Genomic DNA, 12,143 nt, shown 5'->3' with positions numbered 1-12,143 from the left:
TCCTTTCCACCAACAGAGGGCGCTTGGAGGGCTCCCAGCCTGGCAGTGGGGTGGAGGTAGGAGAGGAGGAAAGGATAAGAAAGGTCTATCAGGCCCGGGGCTTTCACCCTTGGCCTTTCAACATGGTTTTGCTTTGGCCAGAATGCATGGTTCAAGCTGGGTCATTTTTTTCCCAAGTGAACTCTTTAGGGCCCCTACTGCTGAGGGTGGCTCACAGTAGTACCGTTTCCTTCTTGGGCCATGCCTCTGATTAGCACCTGGGTCGCTATTCAAGGATGGCCTCCACTGGGCTTCACAGCGCAGAATCCAGGACAGACAGGGCAGGCTGTATACATGGCTTTCCTTCTGCTCTGTCACTCAGAAACGGGAGGCATTCCAAGAACCCCATCAACCAGCTTTCCAGCCGTTCTGTTCTGGGGTGTCTCTCCTGTCCCTGCTGTGGACAAGCACTGTAGTTTTTCTAAGGTTTCCAAGACAAGTCCTTAAACGCTTAGTCTGAGAGCTGCTGCAGGTGGTCTAAGGACTAAGGTCTGTGGTCAGCAGTCCTGGCAGAAATGCAGTCGGGAAATCTTAAAAACAACAGCAGAAACAAACTAACAGAAACCCACCCATGTCATTTAGAAAATAATTTCAGGCTTAGAGAAATGTTGGGACAAATAATTTTAAGATATCTCTAATAAATGTGAAACTTGGGAGTTTTCATCCTCTCTCTGAACCTTTCTTGTTTTTCCAAACTGTTCTTGAGTACATTACAGAGCCAATGACCTTTCATTCCTAAACCTTTCAGAGTTCCTAAAATCAAGGACATTCTCTCCCAGAAACAGTACAATGAGCAGAACATGGAAAGTAACATGGACAGGATACATTTTAGCTAATCTACAAAAGTCTTCTCATCTCCATTTGTCTCACTACAATGCTTTCTAGCAAAAGAGAGAGAGAGAAAACCCTGCTAAAAGCCTATGGGTCTGCACATTTCTGTCAGGTGACTGATTTTGTGACATGATCCCTGGTGTGAGCTGGCTTGTAAGTGTTTCGTGTTAGACACACTAGGACAATTTTTTGGCCGGAACCCGAGAGCAGTCACGTGTTTGCAGCCTGTCCTACAGGATAGGGTGTCTCTGTAGCCCATTCCTGGGGAGGAAACCATTTTTTTCTTTTGTTAAGGTGGTACCTGCCTGCCAGGTTCCCAAGCTATGCAGTGACTCTTCCCTTTTGATGAGGAGATACCACGAGACCATATTAATATTCCATGTCTCATCAAGCTAAATTCTTTCCCACCGATTTTAATGATCTCTGATTGCTCTTGCCTGTAGTAACCAGAGCCAAGCTGTGAGTTTCTAATTCCAGCCTTCCTTCAACATTTCTCAATGGTGATCCACAAAAGAAATCTCCCATCTCTTTCCTGCACTGACATATCATTCACTTCTATAACTCTCAGATTCCTACTTTATTATATGCATAATAATCTGTTACTATTAATTTGGTACTCAAACTAAGATTTGACTAAGGGGACCCCCCCCAAACCACCTCCTGTATCCTTGTTTTAAAAAATACATTCTAAAGAAACCTCCCTTTCCCTCTCTCTCTCTATAAAGTATGGTAAAATACACATCACATTAAAATTTCCATCTTTGCCATTTGTACACAGTGGTCAGTACATTTTCCACAGCATTAAGTACATTGCTGTGGTCCAACCTTCTTCCACATGGCTCTTCTTATCCTGAAGAAGCCTGTACCCTCTCACTGGTACTCTTCCATGCATTCCCAGCATGCAGAACCCAGGCGTGGGCTCTGTCCTCAACGTAGTTATTTAGAAAGAATGAAGCGGGGCACTGATGGCTCACACTTGTAATCCTCGCTACTCAGAAGGCTGAGATCTGAGGGTCGTGGTTCTAAGCCAGCATGGGGAAGGAAAGTTGGCAAGTGTCTTATCTCTACTTAACCACACACACACACACACACACACACAGCCAGAAGTAGAGCTGTAGCACAAATGTTGAGTGCTAGCTTTGAGTGGAAAAAGTCAAGGAACAGCACCTAGACCCTGAATTCAAGCTCCAGTACTAGCAAAAATAGTACCCCCCCCAAAAAAACCCTAATGTCCACACCTCTTCTTGCTTTCTTTTTCTTGAAATCAGCATGAGAAATGTCCAGTCACTGGCCACTGGCCGCCCTTTTCCGCTCTGGCACTGGGGCAGGCCGCGGGCATTCTTCAGGCAACTGCACTCACCTGCTTTCTTACTGGGCATCTAGCTGACTTCCGGCCGGTTGTGGTTTAGAAATAGGGAAGATCACACAAGGCAGCGGCGGGGCTGCAGGGGGCTGGAGCTCCCAGGGGACGAGGCAGAGGAGGAAAAGCTGATGCTAGGGTCTCCTGGATCATGCCTGTCATGACCTCTGATGCACTCGGCTCACCCCAAGAAGTGATCACAGGTGATCACGCACTTCCTTGTATTGTTCTCTGCCCAGCCGGCTGCCATGCTGAAGACAGGGAGGGAATCTTTACAGGGTGCAAGTGAATGCACCCTTGGTGGCCACAGTCTTCACCTGTATGGAAGGGATGAAAGTCCTCAGTTCTTTTGTTGGAAAAGTCCTAAGGGTTGGGCCACTCCTTAGGGAAGTGGGCCTCTGACTTTAGCCAGGTGCCCTAAAGCCATGAAGGGAAGTGGAGGCGCAGGTGGACCCCACCCCACTTAGGGTACTGTGGTTCCCTCCGTGTTTAAAATGAGGAGTTTCAGTTAACCTGGAAATTGTGTCTTCCTTCAAGCGACTGATCTAACTAGCAAAGCTGAGGGTCTCCGAGTAGGAGGGCTGCCCGCCTCCCCAGCAGTCTGACTCCAGACCGGCCCTACGCTTGGCAGGGCTGAGTCTGTCTGTTCCCCTTCCTCTGATGAGACCACATCTCAGCATCGTCCATTCTCCGCCAGAGGGGGTCAGGGAGGGGAACTTTGACCGTGTTCTCTTGCAGTAGCCATCCATGGAGCAGAAACAGGGTTGAGGCAGCTGGCTGAAGCCCGGTTGAGAAATGCGTTTCCCACTGTCCCTAATGCTGAAGGGGCGCTCAGCAAATATTAACCAAGCAGAAGAGGCTTGCATCATCTGCATGCCTGGTGTGCTAAGTTCCTCCCTGGAACACATGGGGGAGGGGAGGGGCGCTGGCAGGGGCTGGGGAGCCACGGAGAGTGGGTGGCATGCAGCCCAGGGATGGTCCTGGGTTGTTCGGAAAAAACTCTCCCGTGAGCTTGTCCAGACCCGTCCAGAACCTTCCTTCCCAGGAGAGAAGCGGCGCATGGTGGGTCAGCTTTGTGTTCCTGGCTAGACCAGGGCCAAAGGCAAATCCAAGCCTTGTGCTGAAACCCCATTGCCCAAGGTCCCCCTGGGGTGCTGGAGAAACCTCTGCCCCCCCACCCCCACCCCACCAGGGCTTGTCTGAACCCAGGAGCCTGCGAGCTCCCCCCGCCCCCCCCCCCCCCAGCCCATGGTTCCCAGACTGTGGTCGGGTGTCACTGCGTCTCTTGCTCTGGGCATCCAGTAGGGAGGATATCACAAAGCATCCTGAGTGACAAGACATAGAAAGTGGACAGCGATCGCACAGCCTGGGTGGGGGAGCCCTGAGCCAGGAGAACCCCCAGGCTGGACTTGGCTGGGTTCCCACATGGCTCCTTCTAACTAGACACCGTGATGGACTTTCTAGGCAAGGATAGGAGTGGTGGACAGGCAGACTTCCCTTAGGGCTCTGTGCTGTCAGCCCCAACCTGTCACGGGCTCTGGCTGGGGGGGGGGAGGGGAGGGAAGGAAGGTGATGTGGGTGGGGATGGCGGGGAGTGGGGGTGGGGGGAGACCAGGAGTAGAGAGGATTCAGTCAGCAAGCCACTGCCCGGGCCTGCTCAACCCTAAACACACCTTCAGCTTCCTGAGTCACCGCCCTTCTAGGACCAGCTTTTAAAGGAGGAAGTAGACAAAAGTCACCTGTGAGGTTTTCCCTAGGGACATCGGGCCTATGATTTTGCCACCTGCATGGCATCAGGGGACTGGAAAGACATGGGGGAGGGGGCTCACCCAGAGACCCCTGGGGACTTCTCAGAGGATCAATGTGGAGGTCCGTGCAGGGAGCCCAGCCCTCTGTAGCAGAGGCCGGTGCCCCCAAGTCCCTTCACCCAGGAGGCGCAGAGACCAGGCTGTGAGCAGGAACTCAAAGGGTTTAGGACCCCTTTCCTTCCAAGTAGGGTAAACTCAGCCCCTCCCAGAGCATCCTGACGAGGCTGGAGCAGCCTCAGGCTCCGCTTCACTCCTGAGATGCACAGTGCACATTTGTGGAGGGGTTTGGGGTGCAGTTCTAGAAACATCACAGGGTAGGCACCCTCAACAGGACAGAAGCGCAAGTAGGGTGGCAAGATGGTGGGAGCAGACGGTTCACCAGGGAGCACTGTAGTCACAGAGATGGGGGGGGGGGCCTGGGGTCCCAGGACAGCTCAGAAGGCAGCAAGAGGATTCCTAAGACGGGAAGTTCCCAGAGCAGCCTCTGCTGGCTCGCAGGCACTATGGCTCCTCGCAGAAAGCTACAAGGATTTCAAGCTTGGCTTTTATTTCCTCAGCAGGAAGGCAGAAGGGAGGTGTCCCCAGCTTAGCAAGTTCCAAGTCCTGGCCTCCCTCCCTCAGCACCTCCCATCGCTACCTTCTCCCCGCCCCCACTACAGCCCAGGAGCCAATGAGATTCCCGGTCTCTGGGATGTCCCCTGGGGGCCACCTGAGCTGGATGAGGAAACGCCTTCCTTCCTTCCTTCTTTCCTTCCTTCCTTCCTTCCTTCCTTCCTTCCTTCCTTCCTTCCTTCCTTCCTTCCTTCCTTCCTTCCTCTCCCTCTCCCTCTTTTTGGCAAAGTGGAGTCGGAAGGACCAGGCTGGCCCTGCTGGTTAGACCCACGGGGACCTGTGTCCCGCCCAGCCTCAGTAGGTCTTTCCCCGGCCCTCTGAGATGGTCTTTCCCCGGCCCTCTGAGATGATGCGCTCTGGTCGGGCACGCATGTACCACTCTACCCAGGAGCCATCGTAGATGGGCACGTCGGCCTTGCCACAGAGGTAGGCCCCCAGCGCCACGTGACAGGCCGTGACGCCAGAGCCGCATGTGGCCACTATGGGCCGGGACAGGTCCACCTTCCTCTCCTCGAACAGACGGCGGATTTCATCGGGACTCTTCTCTAGACCGGACTCGGTCAAGAATTCTGTGAAGGGGATGTTCACACTGTTGGGGATGTGGCCAGGTTCGATGCCTATGGCAAGAGAGCAGAAGGGAGGGAATGCATGTTAGAATGGTATAAATGGTGCTCCAGGACTGAAGACCTGCAGTGCTGAGAAGATGCCAAACCTGTGTAGTCCTTCCAGCCACAAAACTCAGGCATTAGTGAGAGGCAGTCCTGTGGTACAGATGCTCGGTAAAGAGCCACCTAATGGCCAGGCCTGGTAGTACATGCCTGTGTTCAGGAGGCTGAGACAGGAGGATCATGAATGTGAGGCTACAGTCTGAGCTACATAGTAAAACCCTGTCTCAAAAACACCCAAACACTCAGCTAAATTAGTGCATCTACAAATTGCCAGCTGAGGGCTGAAGACTCAGACTCCGTTAAAGCCATTCTGGGGGCCAGGTCTCTTGACTCTGCCCCCTGCCTGTGGGGGTGACAGAACAAGAGACATAGTCCCTGCCCGGCTAGAACTTGCAGCATGGTAGCCGAGGAATGAGGATGACTGCCAGTGTGGTAGAGGTGAGAAGAACAAAAAGGCTCTCTGCTGGCCCCAGGTGGGTGCAGCACAAACAACACTCATTTTAAGAGTTGGTATTTCTGCATGTCTGCTTTGTGCTGGCCACCGTCTAGATGCCCGCAGTGGCATTTTTCTCTTTCAGCTCTCTATGGGTGAGGAGTGAGCACCCCTCTTTGTACCAATGAGAAGAATAAGGTTCCGAGAGACTAGCTTGCCCCAGCTGCAAGTAGGCAGAGGGTTTCAGGCCAGGTCATCTGAGACTAGAAAGTTAGCGCTTCACAGCCTGGAGCCTCAACAAGCAAAGACCGCGTCCCTCTCTGCTGGGCTGAGATGGTGAGCTACAGGCAGGTGCACGTGGCAGGGCCGGGGGCTGTGCAGCGGGCCTGGTGAGGGCGGTGAGCGACGTTCCTGTGCGCTGCCAAGCCTTTACCCCTGTCAGCTTGACCGCGGGCCTCGAGGCGTGCATCACTCACTCCTTGTCACAGTTGGTCGAGGGACCCCCGAAAAGAGCTATGCACAGAGCAGCGAGTTCATTCTACCCTTCCTCCCGCCTCTGCGTTTGCATACGTACTGAGTCTGAACTCAGGGCCTCAACTTTCTATTCAGGGAACTAACACTTGAGCTCTGTCCCCAGCCATTTTTTGCTTTAGTTATTTCTGTGTGTGTGTGTATGTGTGTGTGCACGCGCACACGTGTGCACACACACGTCCCAGTACTGGGGCTTAGACTCAGGGCCTGGGGGCTGTCTCTTGGCTTTTCCCCTCAAGGCTGGCACTCAATAACTGGAGCCCAGTTCCATTTCTAGTTTTGGCTAGTTGATTGGAGATAAGAGTCTCACAGACATTTCCTGCTTGGGCTGGCTTCGAACTACAATCTTCAGATCTCACAGGTAAGAACGGTCTGCTACATTTAAGGATTTTAAGGTAAAAAGTCTGTACCTTGGACATATAGACACAACTTTGTTAACTTTTTTTATTTTTTATTTTTTTTTTGTCGGTCGTAGGGCTTGAACTCTGGGCCTGGGCGTTGTCCCTTAGCTCTTCAGCTCCAGGCGAGCGCTCTACCACTTGAGCTACAGCGCCACTTCCGGTTTTCTGGTGGTTTTATTGGAGATAGGAGTCTCACGGTCTCTCCTGCCCGGGCTGGCTTTGGACCGCGATCCTCAGATCTCAGCCTCCTGAGTAGCTAGGATTACAGGCGTGAGCCACCAGCGCCGGGCTACAACTTTGTTAACTTTTTAAATTTGCGATTGGTGAAATCCACAGGTGCAGAGCTTTTGGACATGAAGCCCAGTGCCTCTCTGAAAGGCCCCATGAGCATGGGCAGGGCCAGTCTGCTCTGTGGGGGTCCTCCTGCAGTAGTCGGAGCTGTCCCACTGCCTCGCATCGGGGGAACCAGCCCCTGGCACCACCACGGGTGGCAGCAAGCACCTCTTCAGTTCTCCCGTCCCAAGCCTGGCCCTTGTGAGACTCTGTCCCCATGTAGCCTGGAGGCCTGCCCGTGCTCCTGTGGCCTGCAGGTTAGAGCAGACCAGGACCTGTCCCAAGCTGGGTCCTGCTTCCTGCCACTCCACACTGACCCCACGCATGCCCAGGGCTGGGGCAGGGCAGTTTGGGTTCTCACATTCTCACGTGGCACCGGGGGTTACAGCTTGAGGTTGGAGAGAACGTGAAGCAGGTGCTGTCTGGATTTCAAGGGAGAGCAGGGCCTGGAGGACTGAACTCCAATCTTAAGCCCGGGGGATACGCTCGAAAGACCGCGGCTAGCCAGGTACAGATGGTTCACACCTGGAATCCTAGCTACTTGGGAGGCTGAGATCTAGGGATCACAGTTCAAAGCCAGCTTAGGCAGGAAAGTCTGTGAGACTCTTATCTGCAACTAACCAGCAAAAAGTTGGAAGTGGATCTACGGCTCAGGTGGTAGAGTGCTAGCCCTGAGCAAGGACAGTGCCCAAGCCCTGAGTTCAAGGCCTTAGAAGTAGTCCATGTTCACACACACACACACCCACAATCACTCCTCTCCTAAAAAAAATAAAAGACCAGGACAAGGCTCAGACAATGGCTGGGGCTCCGTCAACCCCAAGCCCAGGGCTTACCCTCTCGGGGCTCGGGCTCGATGCCCCGGAACCGGCCAGAAGCGCGGGCGTCCACCACTTGGAAGTGCCTGGACTCCAGATTGTCCTTGATGTCCTCAAAGGTCTTGAGGAAGGAGGTGTCCAGCTTCGCGTGGAATGTGGCCGGCTTCGGCTGGGTTTTGCCAGCGCTGAGGGGAAGGCCCTGGCTCATCCAGTGGCGGAGGCCTCCGTCGAGGAGTGACACGGTGTGGTGGCCGAAGGCACGGAACATCCACCAGACCCTGGGTGCCGAGAAGAGACCTTGGTCGCTGCCGTCGTAGACCACGACGTGCGTGTTCTCACCCACACCCAGGCTGCCCGCATACTCGGCGAACTGCTTGGCACTGGGCAGCATGTGGTCATAGGGGGATGTGTGGTCGCTACAGTGATCCACATCGAAGAAAGCAGCGCCTTGGATGTGGCGTTCTTCAAACTCACGTCGTGGGTTGCGGGCCATCTTGGGCAGATACCAGGAGGCGTCCAGCAACTGCAGGGGCTTCCCGGCGCCTGGTGACCTCAGGGCTTCGGCCACCCACTGCGATGACACCAGAGCGCGGAAGAGCTGAGGGGTGACCATGGCGTCAGTGACACTCTGCAAGGCAGGGGACACGAAAGCTGTCAGGAGGGGGGGGAGGAAGAGGCCCTTCCCACGGGGAGAGGATCTGCACTGCTGGGCGCTGGTTCACAGGAGGGTCTCCAGCACCACAAGGCAGGGTCCAGACATGCACACACTGCTGGAGGTGGGGTGACCCAAGCCCAAACCCAGACTCCGGTGACACTGGGCCTCTCTTGCTGGGTCCGGGCTACCTGTGAGTGAGCCCTGGCTGGCATCATAAAGACAAGCAGGGTCAAAGTCTTCGCCCCTCCCTGAGATGCACTCCGGCTTCGTTGGCAGCCAACCAAGTCCTGGTGGAATTCATTAGCTAATTCACCAGGCATCCTATGCCCTATATTCCTTATGGGGCAGAACGTGCTTGCTGGGGCCCACAGAGTCCTCCCAGCCCCCGTGTACCCCACAAAGAGGGTAGAGGGGAGACAGTCCCACCAATGGGAGGATGCCATTGTCACTGAGGGGGACACCGGGGTGCACAAAGTCTGCTTCCTTCCCTGGGTCAGGCCCTGTGCTGGATACTGAGGGACTTGACTTTGCCAAGGCCCCTGTATAAAGAGGAGCCTGCTCAGTGGACGCGATTGAGGAAGGGCCTGGGTTCGGTGTACGCAGAGAAGCCCCTACGGGGGGGGGGGGTGTCGGGGTTTGGGGGTATGTGTGGAAGGAACAGCTCTAGGAGGAGGTGTTTGACCTTTTCAGGGGCTCAGCTTGACTCTAGGATAAGGAAGTGGCTGAGGGGCTTTGGCTAAAGGGTAATTCCAGTATCACCGGAGCTAGATAATTCTGGGGAAGGCAAGGCATCTTTGAAAACCTCCATCATGACCAGAGCAGCTCCTAGAGACACCTGGCTCATCACTTCCCAGGATCCATTTAGGGTGGAGATAACTCTGGCTGGGAGTCAGAGGTCCCCCTTCCCCAGTACAAGTTCCACTGCACGGCTTAACTGCTGTGCAGGAATGTTGGGGTATGAGGCTCATTTTTTTGGGGGGGGGGCTGAACTCTGGGCCTGGGCGCTGTCCCTCAGCTCTTCAGGTCAAGGCTAGTGCCCTACCACTTGAGCCACAACACCACTTCTGGCTTTTTCCTGCTTATGTGGGGCTGAGGAATTGAACCCAGGGCCTCATGCATGGGAGGCAAGCACTCTACCACTGAGCCACCTTCCCAGCCCCCATTTGTTTATCATTGAGTTTCCCACCTCCCTCTCATAGATATTAAATGAGGAAAACAGAGGTACCGCCAAAGTGTATGAGCTATGTCTGGCCAGAATAATCATTAATCAGTTCCATGAAATCCCAGGATTTCTTCCATTACTTCCCAATAGCAGTAAATCCAGAATTTTAATTTCCAGGGGATACAATTTCAGAGGAGCCCCATTCTCCTGGCTTGATTGGCACAATCAGTAAGGACCTGGGGCCTTAGAGGAGGGTCTGTGAGGGCAGGCCATGGGTGTCCCTGAGGGTCAGGGATCAAGCAAAGGGACCTGGTACCTGTGAGGCACGGGTCAGGATCACTAGGAAGAATTTTGGGAGTGTGGGGGAAGAACCATAGGACATATAGAATAGCCCCAGGCCCATCTGAAGGCTAGTCTGAGCCCATGGCCCATTATTAGAAGCTCAGACACTTGGATCTTCCAGGACCCTCCTCTTCCTACTATCAAGGCTCCAAGGTTTGATGTGTGTGTGTGTGTGTGTGTGTGTGTGTGTGTGTGTGTGTGTGTGTGTGTGTGTGTGTGTGTGTGTGTGTGTGTGTGTGTGTGTGTGTGTGTGTGTGTGTGTGTGTGTGTGTGTGTGTGTGTGTGTGGTGGGAGGCACTGGGTACTGTCCCTTAGCTTTTGGCTCAAGATTGGTGCTCTACCACTTGCACTCTCTCTCTCTACTTCTAACTTTTTTTTGCTTTCTTGCCTGGGCTGGCTTTGAACTGTGATCCTTAGCTCTCAGCTAGGATTACAGGTGTGAGCCACCCAGTACAATATTTGAATTTTTATTTTAATTTTATTTTACAACATGCTACAACAAACATTTCAACGAAATACCAATTTTTAAAGAAGGGGGTGGGGTGGGGAGGGACGCCAGGGGACGGCTGCCCAGCGTGACTGCACAGTCTGCAAGAGCTAAAGTTAGAGTTAAGGGAATTTTGCCAGTTGATGTTTAAACAGTCCTTGTTACAAATTAACTTATATAAATTCAGTCAAGAAAATTCAACCCAAAGCAACTGCCAGAAAAAGTCACAAGTTTTGGGTTTTTTTTTTTAAGGTAAACAAAGGCAATTCCCCCTCCCCCTTCCCCCCCTTCCCCCCTCGGCCCTGGGGCCCGGCTCTGCCTCTCCAGTGTCTGGGCAAGTTTCTGGCCTAGCGCGGGTCCTCATGGACCGACAGGGAGGCTGGCCAGGCCCAGGCCAGGCCTGTGACAAATGTCACTTTCTTTCCCCTCCAGTAAATTCTCTGCCAGTTTCCTGCCCCCCTCCCGCGGGGGCGGCGGGGGGGGGTGCTGGGGCTCAGGGCCCCCCCCACCTGGGCCTCCCCCAGTGGCCTCTTTTTGGTCCTCCAGCCCCGGTGGCACCAGGCCAGGCCCCCCCCCCACGCGCCGCGCCCTGGCCGGTCTGCGCGGGGTCCCCGGCCGAGGGGGCTGCACTCCTCCCGAGGGTGACTTGGGGGAGCCCTGAACGCCCCCTCTTTCCTAAACGGCGCTTCCGCCTCCGGCCGGGTCCCACGCTGGCACCCCAAAGACCGCCCTCCCCCTACGGAAAGGCGGTGGGCCGCGGTTCCCCGGTCTCAGGGCTCCCCGGCTCCGCCACGGCACCCCCATCCCCGCGCCCGCAGAGGTCCCCTCCCCGGGCCACCAACCTGCAGCCCGCCGAAGGGAGGAGACTGGGGCGCGGCCCCCGCGGCGGCCCCTGGGAGCCCCGCGGTCCGCGCCTCCCACCGGCCGGGCGGGAGGGGGGGCGTCCGCGTCCCGCGGCGGCGCCCGCGCCCGGAGTCCGCGCTCCCCGGCGGCCTCCCTCCGGGGCGCTCGGAGGCGGTGGCGCGGGGCCGGGGGGCGGCGAGCCGGGGCCCGGCGCCGCGGCGCGGGCCGGTGCGGACGGCCGGCGAGAGGCGCCCGGTTCCCCCACCCCCCCGCGAGGTTCGCTCGATGGTTCGCGCCGCCCGGGGGCGCCGCGGGCTCGGGGTTTAAAGGCGGGGACGAGCGCGGCGGGCGGGGACGAGCGCCAGCGCGCGGCGGCCCGGGCCAGTGAGTGCGGCGGCTCCGGGCGGGCCCCACCTGTGGCTTCGGGGAGGCCCCCGGTGGCGTGAGCGGGGCGGACTCTGGGGCGTAGTTTCCGAAGCCAGGGGCGGCCGCGGCCGTGGGGTGAACCCAAGCTGCCGGGAGAGGGGGCCGGAGAGGCAGCCAGGGCGGTAGGGGGAGCCCCCTGCGTCCGGGCGCCCCGGTTCTGCCCTCCTAGCCAATCGGGCCTCTCCGGTGCGTGTGGTCCCGGTTCTCCCTGCAGGATCCGGAGGGGGAGTGGTGGGTGCAGCTGGGTGAGCCGAGCCCCCGCGTCCCAGTGCGCGCGCGCGCGCGGGAGCTCGCCCGCCCCCTGTGCACGCGGGGCGCGGGGCGCGCGGTGTGTGCGTGGGGGGTACACGGACCCCTCCCTCCTCCCCCCCCGCGTGCATAAACAACACGCGCCCGG

At 56.4% G+C, this 12,143-nt stretch overlaps 1 protein-coding gene across 1 annotated transcript; it reads right to left on the bottom strand.

Moving 5' to 3' along the window:
* Positions 1 to 4,568: 4,568 nt before the first annotated feature.
* Mpst (mercaptopyruvate sulfurtransferase) lies at positions 4,569 to 11,404 on the bottom strand. Its single transcript, XM_069999442.1, has 3 exons — positions 11,320 to 11,404; positions 7,850 to 8,459; positions 4,569 to 5,267 (listed from the first exon to the last, which is right to left on the bottom strand). The coding sequence occupies exons 2-3, from the start codon at positions 8,442 to 8,444 to the stop codon at positions 4,945 to 4,947; spliced, it is 918 nt and encodes a 305-aa protein (XP_069855543.1). The 5' UTR covers positions 8,445 to 8,459; positions 11,320 to 11,404; the 3' UTR covers positions 4,569 to 4,944.
* Between the last annotated feature and the right edge of the window lie 739 nt (positions 11,405 to 12,143).

This window comes from Dipodomys merriami, unplaced genomic scaffold (assembly GCF_024711535.1).
Source record: "Dipodomys merriami isolate MVZ:Mamm:240054 unplaced genomic scaffold, mDipMer1.0.p SCAF_55, whole genome shotgun sequence".
In the NCBI taxonomy this organism is placed as follows: Eukaryota; Metazoa; Chordata; class Mammalia; order Rodentia; family Heteromyidae; genus Dipodomys; species Dipodomys merriami.
Note: the sequence above shows the minus strand (reverse complement) of the source record. Positions and strands in the feature narration are given on the sequence as shown.